The 18,365-nt window shown below is 40.3% G+C and overlaps 1 protein-coding gene across 1 annotated transcript in view; it reads left to right on the top strand.

Moving 5' to 3' along the window:
- ANKH (ANKH inorganic pyrophosphate transport regulator) overlaps positions 1-18,365 on the top strand; it is a 188,284-nt gene that overhangs the window by 169,375 nt on the left and 544 nt on the right. Inside the window, exons 10-12 of the mRNA XM_043984237.1 lie at positions 13,162-13,291; positions 15,514-15,637; positions 16,109-16,208. Of these exons, the coding sequence (XP_043840172.1) occupies positions 13,162-13,291; positions 15,514-15,637; positions 16,109-16,208 (354 nt within the window). The remainder of the gene's footprint in view (positions 1-13,161; positions 13,292-15,513; positions 15,638-16,108; positions 16,209-18,365) is intronic.

Below are 18,365 nucleotides of genomic sequence, written 5' to 3'. Positions count from 1 at the left end.
GAAAGTCCAAAAGCTCTTGGAGGACAGCAGCAATAGTTAAAAGTAGATCCTTTTTAAATGCTCTGCGTGGGACCAATGTGACTTCATAACAAACTTCTTTTCTATGATTCATCTTTCTCCCTCTCCTAAGCCATCTCTTTACCACTAACCCAGCTCCCTTGCTTTGTCCAGAGATCCAAGACAGTGGCCACCTTACCTGGCATGTAGAGGCACTGGTTCCCTTGGTTATACTGGCCTAGAGCTGGACAAACAAAGTTTCATTTTTATTTTCAGTTAAGCCAAGGTTGGAATTTTTAAGTGGAACTTTACTAGGAAACAAGAGGAAACAAAAACAAAAAAATTGGAAAGCATCAAAATAAATGAGTTTAGAACACATGGGATCCTTAAACTAGGTTAATTAGAGTCTAGCCCCAGGTTGGCGTGGCTGGCACAACTTATGAGACCCTTAGTTCTCATTCCTATTCCTCATGCTGCCTGAGGAACCTTTATTGACAAAAGTGCTTCCCCCTCTGTTTTACTAAGTTCTTCCCCCTGAGCTTCAGATTATCTTGTACTGACCTTAGAGCCACGATGCTTCTGGAAACATGAATGTCTCCTGCCCCTAGATTATTAAGTCTTGTACCCTTCTTGACCTGTTTTTCTCTTCCTGGACCAATCTGCCTGCAGCATATTCATTAGCTAGCTGGTTGTCAAGGGTGGGCCTACTCTTAAAAGAAGCTTTGCTCCTTCATCTGTTATTTTGGAATAATAGGTGCTGTCATTCCTGTACTTTGTCTACGTAAGACCAAAAGGAAATTTATCTCTTTCCCATTTCAAAGCCCATACCCTTTCTGGACCTCCTGCTAAGTTCCTGTTCCCATTCTCAGTCTGTCAAATGCCCCCCTCATCCTTGGCTCACTACTTGCCGAGGTGAGCCATCTCAGCCCTAAGTGACTTAACCTTTCCTAGTTCATGTTACCAACCCAGCCCACTTTCCCTAGATTCCCATTCAGGTTCCTCTGTCTATACCCTAGCTTCTTAAACTGTGGATCATGACCCCATATGGCATCATGTAACTGAATATGGGGGTCATTAAAAATTTGGCAACAATAAAATGTTATGTATACCTGTTTTATATACCTATATACCTTGGGGCACATAAAGATTTCTCAGGCAAAAAGGGGTCACAAGTGGAAAAAGTTTAAGATGCCCTGGTCTATACCACCACCACCTTCACCCCTATTAAGAAGTGGCTTTTCACTAGCTGTGTGACCCTGGGCAAGTCACTTAACCCTCATTGCCCTGCAAAAAAAGAAAAGAAGTGGCTTTTCCTGAGTCCTACTATTACATGTTTACAATTGAAAAATCTTTATAATCATAATAATAATTCCGTATAGTTTCCACCAATAAGAAGAGAAGGAGCTTTTTCCTCACACATTGACTAAAATGGCATGATTCTACATTAGTGGGGGGGGGGGTTAAATAATGGTTATCAATTTAATGTGAGGATTTCTTTCATAATTCAGTTATGTGTTCGTGTTGGATCACATAATATTGTAAGTTAGTGATGAAAAATTTACAGTTGGCTTTTAAACTCACCTGCTGTCAGGACAATATTTATCTTATCTCTCATGTATATACTGTGTGAAGCCCAACACCTGGCTTAAATAATGGATTGTCCCTCATAACCTGTTTAATCAGATCATGAGCAAATGAGGAAACTGAGGGTTGAAGTGTTTTCACCAATGTCACACAGGTAGTAAGTGGCAAAGCTAAGAACTGAATATCCATTGATCAGCCTGAGAATTTTCTATTCATAACTTCATCCTGTGGCTGCACTTTATATCTCAGTATGCAAGCGAACTACCAAATCTAGATTAATGAGCAGTGGAAAGCCCTATCTAATAGATGTTTGTCAGGGCTAGCCATCATTACAGAAGTCAAAGTTCAGGTCATAACTGTGACCCAGCCTCACTTCTATGTGGCTGACCCCAACTGTAACCTTAGGTTTTATTCAGCGATTGCTAGAGCCAAATACTAGTGTACATTGTACCATAGTGACCATTTGTCTCTGAACAAGGACGTATTTGAGGATTTGGATTTTTGCCCTAATGAGGTAAAGACTGCTGCCTCATTGTTCCATATTAGCCAGTGTAAGAAAATGATTCCCTTGTCCATGGCAGGAAAAGGGACAAAAGAAAAAGAATAGATTCCGTATTTTCAACATTGGTGTCCCAGAATGTTTCCAAGGGCTTGGGCTAGGGAAACTTCCAATAACACCAGCATTTATTTGGTCTCTAAATCACTAGATATTTCAGTTTAAGCCAAAAAAAAAAAAAAACAAAAAAAAACTAGAAGTAAGGTCTACAACATGTAGCTTCCCTAAACTTTCGTCATGATATCCCAGGGGAAAATGGTCCTACAAGAACCTCCAAATTCTTTAGCACACCCACTGGGCCAGTAGTCACCCTCAAAATCGACCAGTCTGAAAGCAGAACAGGCAGTCCTAACCAGGGTTGGATTAGACAGACTAGGAATCAAGAAAGAAACTAGCTAGCTAAACAGCGGCTTGCAGCCTCTAGCCCTCTCTAGGTTCTGACTGGGTAAGGGACATTTCTAGAGGGGCCTGCTAGGAATGTAAGGGAACTGGGCTGTCTCCAATGCCTGGCACCAGCTGGCTTCACAATGGAGAGATGTCAGCTCTATCCAGGGATGCCTGCAGCCTGGGCATAGGGTTCCCCCTGCTGTTCAAAAAGCTTTCTTCTTTGACTTTTCATGGGCTTAATGGATTCCTTCATTCCACAAGCATTTATTAAGGGTTCAGCTTGTGCCAGGCACTATGCTAGGTAATCTCTATCCTCCATCAGGGAGCTCACCTGCTATTGCAAGGCAGTGATACAGACAGAGGTGTAAATGCAAAATGTATAAAATCACTGGTTGGTAATCAGAGGATTCCAGTTTCAATGCTATAGCTGTCAATTATTGCCTCCGTAAGCCCTTAACATCCGTGGGCCTCAGTTTCCTAAACTGTAAAATAAGAGGGTTGGACTAGGGGAACTTCAAGGTACCTTCTAGTTCCAAATCTAGGACATTATGATGCTAAATACAAAGTAATTTCTGGGGACCATGTGGGGAACTCAGGATGGGCTTCACGGAGCAGGTGGCAATTGAGCTGAATCTTGGAGGACACTAGGAAACGCACAAGGCAGAGGTGAGGATGGAGACATTTACTAGTGATGCATCACATGGATGGATTCGGATTAGGATGGGGATGGCAGATGAGGGCACTGCTCTAAGGGAACAGCTTCAGGAAGGAACTTCCCATTTCTGCTCACTTGTACATCTGTCACTGATCCTGAAGCAGAGGCCTCCACTCTTGCCTTTACTTATGTAGGGGGAGAGAGAGGGAAGGAAGCCAAGGCTGGGAAATTTAGCTTTTCAGTTTCCTAAGTGGAACTCCAAATCTATTTTTCCCACAAAAACAATAGGAAATTATAGGGTAGGTCATACTATACTTTAGCCATATTATGGGCAAAATTGGCTGCTTGGGGTTGCTTTGTCGATCTAAATACAATAGCACCATTTATAATACTGATGCTAATGGAAAACATGCCACTTTTAAATGATCTCTTAGAACACATCCTGTTCATAAGTTGGAGATTTCCCATTCTCTTAAGCTATCAGAAGAGAAGCCCTGGGCAAAAGGGGTTTTACAAAAATAATAATTCTCAGAGCAGCCAGGTGGCACAGTGGATAGAGCACCGGCCCTGGATTCAGGAAGACCTGAGTTCAAATCCGGCCCCAGACACTTAACAATTACTAGCTATGTGACCCGAGGCAAGTCGCTTAACCCCAATTGCCTCACCAAAAAAAAAAAAGATAATAATAATCCTCCAGAGATAAAATGCCACCTCTACCCATAGATGATTCAAGCAAATAAAGCACTTCGGGTGAGGTGGCTAAATAATAGAAAATATTTATAAGAATTACAGAGTATCTCCTTCTTAGGGAATTAAAGGGATCAGAATAAAGTTTGAAGAAATATAGGCAGGATTTTGCCTCCCAGATTTGTACTCTAGCTTAATTCTGCAAAGCACAGTTTCCTGAAATGCTACGCTGTTCAAGTGGCAGCCCATTTAACCAGTGGTTAAAGGACCAAGGAACTGCTTTACCTTCTTGTTGGGTGAACATTAACTCACATGATCGTACAGGAGGGACTTCCCCTCACAAAGCAGGTTTTGTACCTCACCTGTCTAACTGAAAGTGCCAAATAAAAGCCTAGTTTACGGCCATCTTTTAGGACTGCTTCACAGGACCAGCACAGCCTCCTCCCTAGGTTCTCTTAACACTCAGATCTCCTCCCTGTCTGAGCAGTGATTCTAAGTCTCCTTCATCCAGCTCATCCCCACTAACCATAGCTGCCCTCCTGTCTTTCCTCTTCTCTCATGCCTGTACACTCTCTCATCAGCTCCCATGGGTTCCATATCTACATAGAAGATTCTCAGGTCCATTTGTCCAGCTCTAATCTCTGTCCTAAGCTCCCGTCTCACATCACTAACCGCCTTTTGAACATCTCAAACCAGATGTCCTATAGATACCTTAAATTCAACACCTCCAAAACAGAATTCACTCTCCTTCCCCCAACCTTCCTCCCTTCTAAACTTCCCTATTACTGTTGAGAACACCAGCATCCTCCCACTTATCTAGACTCACAATCTTAGGGACATCCTCAGCTCACTCACACTCGCCCCCCCCCCATCCAGTCTGTTGCCAAGTTTGTCATTTCTGCTATCACAACTTCTCCTCTTTGTATCCCATTCTCTCCATTCACTTAGCCCCCACTGTGATGCAGGACCTCATTGCCTCCTGCCTGGACCAGTGCAGTTGCTGTCTAATCGGTCTCACTGCCTCAAGTCTCTCCCCACTCTAATCCGTCCTACAGAATGCTTCATTTACTTGTCTTGATGATTCACTGTTATTGGAAAAACCATGATGGATGAATTAGCCAAAGGTATAATCACCCATCTATACAGTGTGTTAAAATTCTTTTTTACACTACAGCTAAACATGTGTTTGAATGAGTTTTCCAGTTGTGGCGATGACTATTACGAAGTCATCTACATGTTCCTGTCCAGGCAAAGACATACATTTTTCAAGCTGTCTGGCAGGGGTTGGGGTGCCATAAAATTCGAGATGTAGTTCACTTTAGGCTTCTGAAACATCTAGCTATCCTGGTAAAACTGCATCCTCTCATCCTGTCCAATCAATGACACATTGGCAAGATGCCTCATAGGAGGCTGGATGCCATAAAATGAAAGCATAGCTCCCTTGAGAACTTTGGGTTGCCAAAGAGTTTTGTTAGATGGGCAAACTTGCTTCTTATTTGTAGATCTTTCTAACTGTCTACATAAGGTTTTTTCATTTTCAAAAATATGTATAAAGGTATTTGACCTTTCAGGATGTGGAACCTAGGCCTGCATGTAGTGTGTTTCAGTGTCTTACTAGCAACATGAATTTGACTCCTATGTTCCATATTCCTTTATTTTAACGTTCTATAACATCCCGTTGTTACATTTTTCATTATGAATGCAGATTTGGTCAGAAGAGGTGAAATCTTATGCCCTAATATAACCAATACACACGGGACAGGCAGCAAGGGGTGGGTGGGGAAGAGGAGAGAGTCTAGACCTCTGTTTCTTTAGTGCAAAGTGAAGGAACTCCTCTTCCCCCTCCCCATGCAGATGTGCACCTGTTCTGAAACCTCATCTTAGAGGATTCTCTGAGGCACTGAGAGGGTTAGTGATGTGCCCAGAGCAACACTGCCAGCCAGTAAGTGCCAAAGGAGGGACTGAATTCAGATCCTCCCGACCCTAAAGCCAACTCTTTTCACTGTGCCAGGCTGCTCACATTTATATAGTTATTTTAAAGTTTACAAAGAAACAGCATGAATCTATCCCCAAAAAGTGGGTTTGATTCCTACCCCTACCATATTGTGAGAAGCTTCACGGGCACTTAATCTCTCTGTTCTCTGGACAACTCCCTAAGACCAGACGTTGCCAAGAAGGAGCTGACCTACATGCATATAGGTAGTCTTCTCACGTGGGATTTCATTTCATCAAGGAAATGACAGCTCCTGCCACAACCCCTTTAACTGAACATTTCCAGATTGTTTTCTTATTTATCATTTTCTTTTATTTATTATTTATTTTCCTATTACCTATTATTTTCTTATTTCTTATTTCTTACTCGTGAGCTAGGTAAATAATATTGTCACCATTTATACATGAAGAAACTGAGACTTTTCAAGGTAATGTTGAAGGGATATGCCCACATTCACCCAGCTACTAAGTGTCAGTGGCAAGATTTGAACAAGTCCCTGAATTGTATATCTAGCATGCTTTCTACTATACAATGCCCTATGGTAGCAAAAACCTTTATAATATATATCCTGTGACATAGGTGAAAATCCTGCATATACATATGCCCAGCTGAGATTTTACATGGAATTTATTAAATTTACACTGCTTAGAAAAATTTATTTTATCATCTCATGGTTATTAATAAATAGGATAAAGACTACAGTGTTTCATAATTAGCTCTATAGTAGCTTATAGTTTCTATATGAAGAAAGAGCGATGCTCAATTGTATATCTATGTAAAGGTAGTGAATCTGGCTGTTTAAAAAAATGCACAGTGAGCAATCTCCTGAAGATAGATCAACTCACAATTACATATTTTGTTGCAAACCCCAATTCTTATGCAGGCATTTTAAAACCAATGCATAGTCAGACCTTAGGAAAGGCATCACAATGTGTCAAATCAAAGAGAACTGGGTTGCTTTTCCCATCTTTTGATGGTCACCTTGTAATAAGATGATAGGACAGCTCTAGGAAGCCTAATGCTGCCACAGCTCTGTGGGATAGAATGTATTGTCAATGGTTGATTAGGTTTGTATTCTAGGTTATAAAAATGTTAATGTCTCTGGATCCTGGCAGCATTTGAAGAATACAGAGTCATCCTAGTGTTAGTTTCTGGGGAAGTTTCTCCTCTTGGGGCTTAGATCAGATAGTCAATCAACATTTACTAAGCACCTACTATGCGCTAGGCATTGTGCTTGGATGAGAAAACTGAACTGACCTTTTGCAGGAGAAAATAAATGGTTGTCTGATCACTGTTTAATGAGACTGGCTTTTTTAAGACCCCAGTTTCCTTGGATGTCATATTTTAAAATGAAGGGCAGGAGCTTAACTCAAAGCCACAAAAACTTTGATTAAAGCCCTGCCTCTGACACATAGTAGATATGTGAGCCTGGCAAAGTTATTTAACTTCTCTAAGGCAGGAGTTGTTAACTTGGGATCCACAGACCTCTAAGAAATCCGGACAGATTTCAGAGGTTCTGTGAACTTGAATGGGAAAAAAAATCATGTTTTTAAATAACTAGTATCCAAGTAGAATTCTTCATTTCCTTCAAATCCTTGTTAGGCCAAATGGGCCACAGACTGAGAACTTGCCTAGTAATGACCTGAGTGTCTTTGTAGCATCACATTACTTGCCATGGGACAAATACATGGAATTGTGTGAATGGAACACTAGGCAGTGGGGCCAGGCTAGCACTGATTTTTGCCAAGGTGGGTATATAAGTGATCATGAATCACACCATCTTTCCCTGAGCCAAGTGTTGAAATTGTCTCTCTCACTCTATGCAGAAAGCAGCATTGTTAACATAACACAATCAGGGTCTTAATGATACTTATTCTGCTACACTTATATTTTTAAGATTCCTTTTCTGAGGCTTTGTGATACATTGTTGAGTTTAAGCTTCTTTTTTTGCTTTTTAATTTTTAAAATTAATTTTAGCTCCATCTTGTTAATAATGTTATTATTGTATCCTGAATCTCTTCTCTGTCTTCCTCAAAAGGTTGAGCCACCATCCATCCATCCATCTCTTGTAAAGCTTCTAGTTAGATTCCCTCCATGTAGAAACATCTTTGAGGTGAGAGGGATTGACTTACATACTTGTAACATGCAGTTAGGCCTGCCTATCACCCCAGTCTATGTTAACCTACAAACCATGGTAGACATGAAAGCCTATTGAAACATTAATTCTGGGGCACTCTCTCATTCACTCAGAAGCTGCTAGCTACAGAATAATAAAGGCACGCTAATGATTTTTCAGATTTACTCGTTTCCCTGGAAGGCTAATATATATATATATATATATGTCATGCCACTCAGGGTAGAGATTGTCCAAATCCTACAATTCATAGAATCTGAGTGTCACTAATTAAATATAGTCTCTGGGGCAGTCCTCACCTGTCTGGAATACTTTAGAGTATCACTGGTCGATGGAAAATATTTTGGATCCAGCCTAAAGCAATTTTAGAGAGGTTTTAGGCCTTGCCAGAATGGAATCTGGCCAAGCAAGTGCTAGTGATGTCTTGGCATTCTGAGAGAGCATCATTAGCCATAGGGTATGTCCAGTGGCAGGGCCACACACATATAGATGATAAAATCCTTGTGCTAATTTGCTACATTTGTGGAAGTGCTTTTCCTTTCATATCAAAGATGTGGCCTGAGTACTTACATCAAGCCTGAGTGTTAAATTACCCTCATTTGTCACTTTTAAATGCTAATGTAGCATACTTCCCAGATGCTGAAAAAATACAATAGAAAACCGTCGCCTATTTTTGGTGTAATTTAGATAAAAGACTATGTTTTTTAAAAATTATTCAAAGGTGTGATTCTAACCTATCTAAATCTTTTCAAAATAAGATCATTACAGTTTTTAAATCCTTAAAAATACTTTCCTTATTTTTTTTAAAGTATTGAATCTTTTGCTGATGTCTATGTAGTAAAAAATAACCAGAAAGGTTATTTGGTATTCTTGTTCATGTGTTTTCCTCCTGTATGCTTTGCAAGTACAGGAAGCAGATGTTTTCCTCCTCTTTGTACCTATATATTAAAATGTCAGTATACTTAACCCCAGTTTTGTTAGCCATAGCAATGCTGTATCTATAGAAGTATTATATAAATGTAATGGTTTACAAACTGTATTTCATGAAACCCTGAAGTCCTATCAGGTACTTCAAGACATTCGCAGAAGAAAAATAGTTGTAATAGTAGACAGACCCATCTACCAACACGGCTGATTAGTTGTCCCCAGTGTATGCATCCAGACAAAGCTTAAAGGTATCAGGGATGTTAACAAAAAGTTGCATTTCTTACCGATCCAGAATCAAGCATTGAATGCATCTAATAATGCACAATGTACATTATCTGTGCTCCCAGCACATGTAATAAAATCTATGTCCATTTATCGTCTTGTTTTGTTTTGCTTTAAATATTTGTATTACTAGTGCCCACTGTGGATAATTAGCTCAAGTCAGGAAATTTAAGAACAGAAGAAAACAACTCAATTCAACAAACATTTATGAAGTGCCTACTCCATGAAAGGTACTGTGCTAGCTGCTGGGGATACCACAGTCCAAAAAAATGACAGTCCTCACCCTTGGTGAACTTATAACCCCTTGGGATTGGAGGGCAGACTACAATACGATATGTACTCCAGTTATGATCATGTAATATGAGGTGAGATCTCCCCAAAATAAATGCTGTGAGAAAATTTGTGGAATGAGAGAATACTTTTAGCTTCAGAGATCAAGGAAGGCTTTATGGGAAAGATGGCACAAAAGCTGAACCTTGAAAGAAAGAATTCCTAAAAGCTACAGTAAGTACATGCCTGGCATGTGGGATAGCTGATGCAAATACTAAAGTATTTAATAATAAAGACATGGAAAATGTGACAAAGCTCCAAAGCCAACTCTGGTATAGCATCCTCAATGCAGGGGTGAGGGGGGGAATGCAAATAATAGGATGCATTATTGCCAATTTGGGTATCCCCCTAGTCTTTTTGCACAGGTGGTGTTATTTAACCAATATTCCAAAATAATGCACTGGTTCTGGCAAACGTCCAAAAGCACTTAGGAACAGAATGAAGCAAATTTGGAAACAAAGATTCCGTTATCAGAGAAAATATAGAATGAAGTAAAACAATAGCCCAGCTTATCAGATTTTCAAAGTAAAGAGGGAGGTGAACATCGCTGTAAAGTATTTTATGAGGCAGATCATCAAAATCATGGTGGCAGGGGACAGTTAGGTGGTGCAGTGGATAAAGTACCGGCCCTGGATTCAGGAGGACCTGAATTCAAATCCGGCCTTAGACACTTGACACGTACTAGCTGTATGACCCTAGACAAGTCACTTAACCCTCATTGCCCTGCAAAAAAAAAAAAAAAGTCATGGTGGCAAAGGAAAAAAAGAGCTCTTGCTCTCAAGGAGATTATATTCTACATGGGAGACAACCCTAATTTAAGTATATTTGCTATGCTCCCTTTTTATAGTCCCCCTTTCCCCTCTCCAAACCAGTTGAAAGTCCTTGAATTTTCTTCTTTTGTTCATTTTTTTATTACCAGAATACTTCTGAAGCTCACAAATAGCAAAGCAGATACAGGGCTTGGAAAAAGACAAAAAGGCCATGCGTTCCTATTAGTCTGAAGGACCAGGTATCCTTGCAATAGAAATGGGAAACTTAAAGTATTAAACAATTGGGTCATTTACCCAAGATCCCAAAGTAAGTCTGGAATAAGTGGTAAGCTACTTCTTAGTTGGCTTTGCCAAATAGTTAGTGGAAATGTCCTTGGGTGAACATAGTACCGAAAGGGAAGTCCAGAGGGAAGATACAAGTTAGCTGTGGGCCATGGTTTCATTTCCTCCTCCATTGGTTGGGCGATCCCTAGGAGGTCCCCTAAGTGTAATGCGGTTAAGGAGGAAGGTCCCCTGCTATAGAGGAACCAGAGAATTTTAGAACAGGAACACTGGGAGTGGGTAGAGTGACAGGGCTGTGTCCATTTGGCCCAGGGCAGCTACTGAGGAGGAAAAAGGAATTAGGCTGAGTGGGGGCAGCTAGGTGGTGCAGTGGATAAAGGACTGGCCCTGGATTCAGGAGAACCTGAGTTCAAATCTGACCTCAGACACTTGACACTTACTGGCTGTGTGACCCTAGGCAAGTCACTTAACCCTTATTGCCCTGCAAAACAAAACAAAACAAAAAAAAAAGGAAATTAGGCTGAGTAGCATACTAGCATTGGGTGAGTTGTTGGTACTGCCATGTGCCAGGTAGGTGCAGTGCTTGGATAAAGTGGGGAGAGGGAAACTTATTTATCCTTATAACTATACTATTAATGTCTAAACAAGCATTTTTCCACAGTATGATTTCTCACACAGGATATCTCTGATGAAGAATACTGGCAGATTGCAGTGTAAGACGTGTCAAATATAGATGTCCTTCAAAGCACTTTCACAGATATTTTTTTCATAGTTTTTTTTAATGAAATGTCACAACATCCCTGTGTGATTTGTCAGTCCACAAATACTTATTAAACTCCTGCTATGTGCCAGGCACTGTGCTAAGTGCTGGGGGCAGCTAATGCCAGTATCCATTTGTCCCCATTAAGACACCTGAGGCTTGAAGAGATCATGACCTGGAAAAGTCTGACCATCCACTGATCAAGTGAGCAGTAGACCATGGATCTCCTGGCTCCCAGATTAATTAATAAACAGAGAATTACTCTGACCTCTAACAAATGGCCTTGCCGTCGTCTGTGCCTTTTATACCAGCCTCTGGAAGCCTGATAATTAGGCAGGATGGTCTCTGCCCCCCAGAAGGGATCATTTTGGATGCACCAGAACTATTTCACTAATAGTGTGCTTGACTTTTTGTTTTCCTACTTGGTTTCTGGTCTTGTGACCTCAGTGAGAGAGGATGCGAAAGACCTTGAGAAATATAAAATATAATACATGCATAAATATTATGATGATGTCCATTGAATTTCTATTCATATAGTGCTTGGTTTTTGCCTCCCTGAAGGCTTCTGGATGAAAATGTGATTTTTAAATTGATGTCAATTTAGCCTAACTGTGAAGGGGGGAAAAGTGGTTAGTTTAAAAGTTAGTAAAAACCCCAAATCCCTCATTCAATCTATCAACAAGCATTTTAATGTTGAGCTGAGAAATCCTTTTCATCTAAAACAAAATGGTGGGGGGTGGGGAGAGGCTTATGGTAGAATCTATGAGAAACCATTCTCCAGGCCTGAATAACTTGGTATCAAGTGAGCTATAGGGAAATCTTCTCCGGTGTCCACCTCCATCAGAATTCTCAGGGTGTCCCTCCACAGGTTTAAAATGTGTTTCCTCCTTATCTTTAGCCACTCCTTCCTTTTTCTTACTAAAATATTTTATTGATATTCTTTTTCTTTACATCACTATCTCTTCCAAAAGACTCCTCTACTCCCGAGCAGTCTCCCTTGTAACAAATAAGTAGTCAAGACAAATCGGTATAATAGCCATGTCTATCAGTGTCTCTTGTGAACTACTGCTTATAGGCAGGAGGAATGAATGCTTCATCATTAAATCCTCTGACATGACTGACCACTGGATTTGTTAGAGGTCTGGAGTCTATCACTGCGTGTTCCTTTACATTATTGAGATCATCATACACATTGTTCTGATTCTGCTTACTTTGTTCATCTTTAGTTCATACAAGCCTTTTCAAATTTCTCCCACTTCTTCATATGTATATTTTCTTATGGTACAATAATATTCCATTATATTTATAGACCACAACTTGTTCTGCTATACCCCAATTGATGGATAACTACTTTTCAGGGTTGTTGTGAGGATCAACTGAGATAATATTTGTAAAGTGCTTATTAATAAATGTGTATTCACCTTGCCAACCCCCTTCTTTCTATTTCTTTGTTGCTATCAAAAGAAAAAAAATGCTGTTATACATGTACTGGTATACAGGGGACTTATGACCTCCTTGTGATATATTCTTAGTACTAATATTGCTGTGTCAAAGGATACATGCACTTTGGTGGGGCTTTTTTTAGTGTAACTTCAAATTGTTTGCCAGAACAATTGGACCAAGTCATGGCTCTGCCAACAATGTGCTAGTGTAGCTGGTTTTTCCCACAGCTCCTCCAACATTTATCATTTTCATCCTTGCCATCTCTGCCAATTTGGTTGTGAAATGTAACCTCATTTATTTTAATTTATGTTTTCTCACCAGTGATTCAGAATCTGCTTTCATGTGATTGTTTAATAGCTTTCATTTCCTTCTAGCTCTGTTTTGTGATGTTTTGGACCCCCAATGTTTCAGAGAAGATTTTGATTGACATCATTGGAGTGGACTTTGCCTTTGCAGAACTCTGTGTTATTCCTTTGCGCATTTTCTCTTTCTTCCCAGTTCCAGGTAAAGCTCCCTGATTCCTTTTTCATTTGGTCCTCTTATTTTGGGAGTAAATGGTTTATCAAACCTACATTCTTGCAGGAGTTTTGAGAGAAGAAAGAAAAAAATAAAAGACATAAATTAGCAAGAAACTACTACTAACAATAAGATAGAACTTTAAGTACATTGCATGTATTATATCATTTGAGATAAACACATGGCAGTTTAAAAGAAAACAGAGGTGACAAATGCAAAAAAAAAAAATGGGGATCAAGAAAAAGGATGGTTGGCTTTGCTGGCAGGGCCAGGGAAAAAATTTGAGGGTGTGACCTGGAATACCAGGAAAGAAAATGATGATAGTTTAAAACAATTGGAAAATTAGGGCACTAAGATGCCAAAAAGCAAAGAAGCTGTGGGTTGAGAAATGTTCAAGAGTGATTAAAAATGTATTTTGTCATCACTTGCCCTTAGTGTAGTAAGAACAGGGTAATGCAGTTGAGATAGAATCTCCAAGTCATACCCACTTTGAGACTCATCATTGAGTCTAAGAACAACAAGTCTAAGAAGTCATTGCTGTTGCTTTTCTTGGACATCAGGAGAAACTGTCAAGTAAGTGGGTAAATGCAACTTAATGGAAGAACTAAACTCTTATTGATCAAGGTATAGTGAGCAGAATATTGAATTGTGAAGTAGCCAGGAGTGGGGACTGCCTGTTTTGGCACAAAATAAAATTTGGCCTGGCCTCGTTTGCTCAAATAGGTTTGTAAAGAAGGCCCAGTGTTCAGAGTAAGATCGTCATAGGTACTAGTCCCAACTCTAAGGAGGCAACTGTGTTCCTGCAATTTAGAAGCATATTTCTTGTCTAAAAAAGAGGAATTATATCTTTCTGGGCCTTTGTTTTCTCTTCCCTAAAATGAAGAAGATTAAACTAGATGATCTTTAAGATCCTTTGTTTCTGTAAAATTCTATGTTTCCTTCCTCATGTTGTGGCTAATCAAGCCAACATGTGGTTTGTCACATCCTTAACCAGACAAAACTATTTTGTACTGAAAAAAGTAAAATGAGCTCTAAAAGTAAACTGGTCTCTCCAGTGTGAAGTTAAGGCACACAGATCCACAGGAATACAACCAGTAAAGTTTCTCTTTCCATGAACTGTGCCCTGGAAATTAGATTTCCTCCCCCAACAGTGAGAACTCTTTCTCCAGTGTTTGTTTGCCTGATGCTGGCTCAGCAGAGGCTCAGGCCCATTGTCAGCTGTTTAACTATAGCCAGCTGCTACTTTTCAAAAGATGCAAGCACGCTGTCCTCTTTAAGACCCTTCAGAATGCAAAACCTTATAAGGGAGGTTCCAAATGCAATAAACAAACATTCTGGGCTTTCCTTCCTAAGAAAAATCAACTCGATCTTTTATAAGCAAAAGTCCCTTGTGCAACATTCAGCATGTATTTTTGAGTACCTAACCCGTCCCTAGGAAGCCTGTGAGAGACCTTAAAGAAGCATAACACGTGATCCCTGCCCTACCTGGAGCTTGGGGTCTAATTAGGGTGTTAAGATCAGCACACAGGAAATATACCCTACAAAGAGGCATATTATTTAGGACCAGAACAAGCTCTGCAGATAATGCTTGTTTTAGAACTTAAGAGAAAGGGGATATTGACATGGAAGGAAATGGTCTAAGGGAGCTTTGGGTGGAGGAAGGACATGAACTGTGTCATGGGGAGGGTGGTAGGACTGGACAGACAGACAGGAAGGAAAATAAGGGGCATTAGAATAGGGTGGAGACAAGATGAGGGAGTGCTTGCTTTAGGGAAATAAAAACTGCCCGTTTTGTAGGACAATAAAGAAAACTGCAAATAGAACACAAAACTGGATAATAGGATATGCAATCGAGAGGACAAGGTACTAAACAAAAGTATTTTCTTAAGGTTTTGTTTTATTATTGTTATTTTATTGCAAGGAACTTGGGTCCCTATTAAAATTCCTACAAGTGAACCTAAACAAGGAAATTGAGCAACAATGGGCCACAAACAAAGAGGGTGTTTAATCCATATGAGGTACTACCAACCAGGACCTTAAGGCTTGACTACCCCTTAGCTTCAGCCTAGAAGCCTTCATAAATAATCTATTAGGGAAGAAAGTAACCTCCAAACATTGTATAATCTGGATTTGTCTGTACATGGAGGGCCCTGAAAAGCCCTAGCAGAGCAGGGCAACAACTGATGTCATTCTCCGCTTTCCCTGAACAGTCACGGTGAGGGCACACTTGACTGGTTGGCTGATGACACTGAAGAAGACATTTGTATTGGCTCCCAGCTCCGTGCTGCGCATCATTGTCCTCATCACTAGTCTTGTCGTTCTGCCTTATATGGGGTAAGTGGCTTTTCCAACAGGGACATCATCTTCATTTCCTTCAAAAGTGTGACATCTAGATCATGAGATCTGTATCTTCATCTACACATCTCCAGTGTACCTGGACTTAGAACTAGAACCCTGCCGCTGTGCCAGCAAAATTGTGATCAAAGGAGGCTAACAATCATTTCTGATCAGTGAGGATAACAATCGCTAATCACCGAGCAGTAAAAGATTTGCACAGTTCTGTTCCCCACTAGTGGAAAACTCCAGCGGTAAGGAATGCACAGACAGTCCCATCACAAGTTACTAGGAGTTTCAGAATGCAAACACTGTCATTCAATATCAGGACTCACTTCTCATTCTCAAGCTTAACCTTAGATGATTTAAAATATTTGCTGTAGCATTTTTTGTGTGCTGACCGTACTTTCTTATTTGTGTCATGGTTTGGGGGTTATATTTTTTAAGGATGCATTTTTCTCTTACTCTCAGGGTTCATGGAGCTACTCTAGGAGTCGGGTCACTCCTAGCTGGTTTTGTGGGAGAATCTACCATGGTTGCAATAGCAGCTTGCTATGTCTATAGAAAACAGGTAAGATGTTGATGAGTCTGAGCAGACAGGCTGCTTCCACCAACAAGCATTTATTGAGAACTTAGTGGGCCCTGGGATAGGTGCTGGGGAAGTATACTAAGGCAACAAGAGAATGAAGTAAATGCCATCCCTGATGCTAAATTAGGACTGCTCATTATGTTTCCAGGGACTTTTCAAGCCCACTTCACAGTCATTGTTATGAAATCGGTATCATTAGAAAAGTCTTTGGGGAGAATTGTTACTGCTGTTTAAAAATCCTACCTCTCACACCCTATACCTTCCAGCCAAATTAGCTTGCTTGTTTCTCATACATGAAATGTCCTTTTAAATGTCATCCTCTGCCTCCCTCATGCCTGGAATGTTCCCTTCCTCCCCTCTGCCTCTTGGAAGCCCCAGGAAGAAAGTAACCTCCAAGGCTCACTGCTCTTCTTCAAGGAGCCTTTCTTATTCCCCTAGTTGTTTGGTGGTGGTGGTGGTGGTGGTGGTGGTGGTGGTGGTGGTGGTGGTGGTGGTGGTGGTGGTGGTGGTGGTGGTGGTGGTGGTGGTGGTGGTAGCCCTAATTTTTCAGAGAACCAGTGTCATCACAGGTGATGTCTTGACTTGCCCGTGAATTGGATTTAAGTGGTACAGAGTTGCACAAAGTTGTCAGCTTCACTTTCTCTTCCTGAGTCATCAAAGTCTAGTGGCAGGACAAAAATCAAGACAACTGTCAATGGCCCAGGATTCAGTGGATGACCAGTCTCTGAGGGCTCCACAGCATCTGTTTCTGCTGCCTTCATGGTCATTGGAACAAATTGTTCTCATCTGCACATTCCGCCATTATGGAATAGGTAGATAGGCAGAAAAGAAACTAGCATTTAAGTGCCTACCGTGTGCCATAGACTGCTAAGGGCTTTACAAATATCTCGTTTGATCCTCTCAACAATCCTGGGAGGTAATCACTATTCTTATCCCCATTTTGCAGGTAAGGATTTTGAGACAAATATGCCCAAGGTCAAACAGCTAATAAGTGTCTCAGGACAGATTTGAATTCAGTCTTCCTAACTCTAGACCCACTCCAACCAACATGACATCTAGCTGCCTGGTACCACCAGCATCCCCAAGATGTCTCTGTACTGGCTTTGTATTTACCTATCTATGAACAGGCATCCCACAAGTTAGATGCAAACTCTTTGGGAGCTTGTATGTATAGCTCCAGGGCCCATCACAATTCCTGGCACAAAGTATGTGCTTAATAAATGTTTATTGATTGATTACTTGATCCCCTACCTAATTCTCATTCCATTTGACTTCCTGAGCACAAAAGAAAACTAATTTCACTTACCATATTTGAAAAGAATTTCCAAAGCCACACTGGCATTTGATGTTTAGGTCTTAATAACAAAACCACAAAGGGGGGGGGGGGGCGGGGAGGGAGTTCTCTGCTTAAAACAAAACAAACAGAACCAGAAATTTTGGAAGTAATGCATTGTGACTTTTAATTTCTTTGTTCTTTTAGTGGAGACATCCTAAAAAGATTTCTACAGTTTTGCTACTCTTGCCACAACAGATTGAAATCACAGAATAGAAATATCAAAATATAAACTCCCTGAGGATGGGACTGATTTTCTATTCTGTCTTCATATCTCTAGCACATTTAATAGTGCTTTACAACTGATATGTGCTTAATAAATGCTTATTGGATTAGACTGAGGAAATCCTGAAGAAATAATTTTTTAATACCTTCAGGAATTCTTCCATTCAATTCCTGAACTAGAGAACTTTTAAAGAATGTCACAGTAAAGTGTGTATGTGTGTGTGTATGTATGTATGATAAAACATTTGTCGTACTTCAAAGTGAAGTGCAATGACCACTTGATGAATTTTTCCCAGCTGCCTGCTTCCTAAATTTCCCATCACTTGTCTTTACATAGATTTTTGTCGCTTAATATCTTGCAACAGGTTTTTCTCTAATTGCTTGATAATATATTTAACCTCTCTAACAAAACTGTAACTTTCTTTCTTTCTTTCTTTCTTTCTTTCTTTCTTTCTTTCTTTCTTTCTTTCTTTCTTTCTTTCTTTCTTTCTTTCTTTCTTTCTTTCTTTCGATGAGGCAATTGGGGTTAAGTGACTTGCCCAGGGTCACACAGCTAGTAGGTGTTAAGTATCTGAGGCCAG

The sequence above is a fragment of the Dromiciops gliroides genome, chromosome 1, assembly GCF_019393635.1.
Source record: "Dromiciops gliroides isolate mDroGli1 chromosome 1, mDroGli1.pri, whole genome shotgun sequence".
Taxonomy (NCBI): domain Eukaryota; kingdom Metazoa; phylum Chordata; class Mammalia; order Microbiotheria; family Microbiotheriidae; genus Dromiciops; species Dromiciops gliroides.
This window is presented reverse-complemented; position numbering and strand designations above follow the sequence as displayed.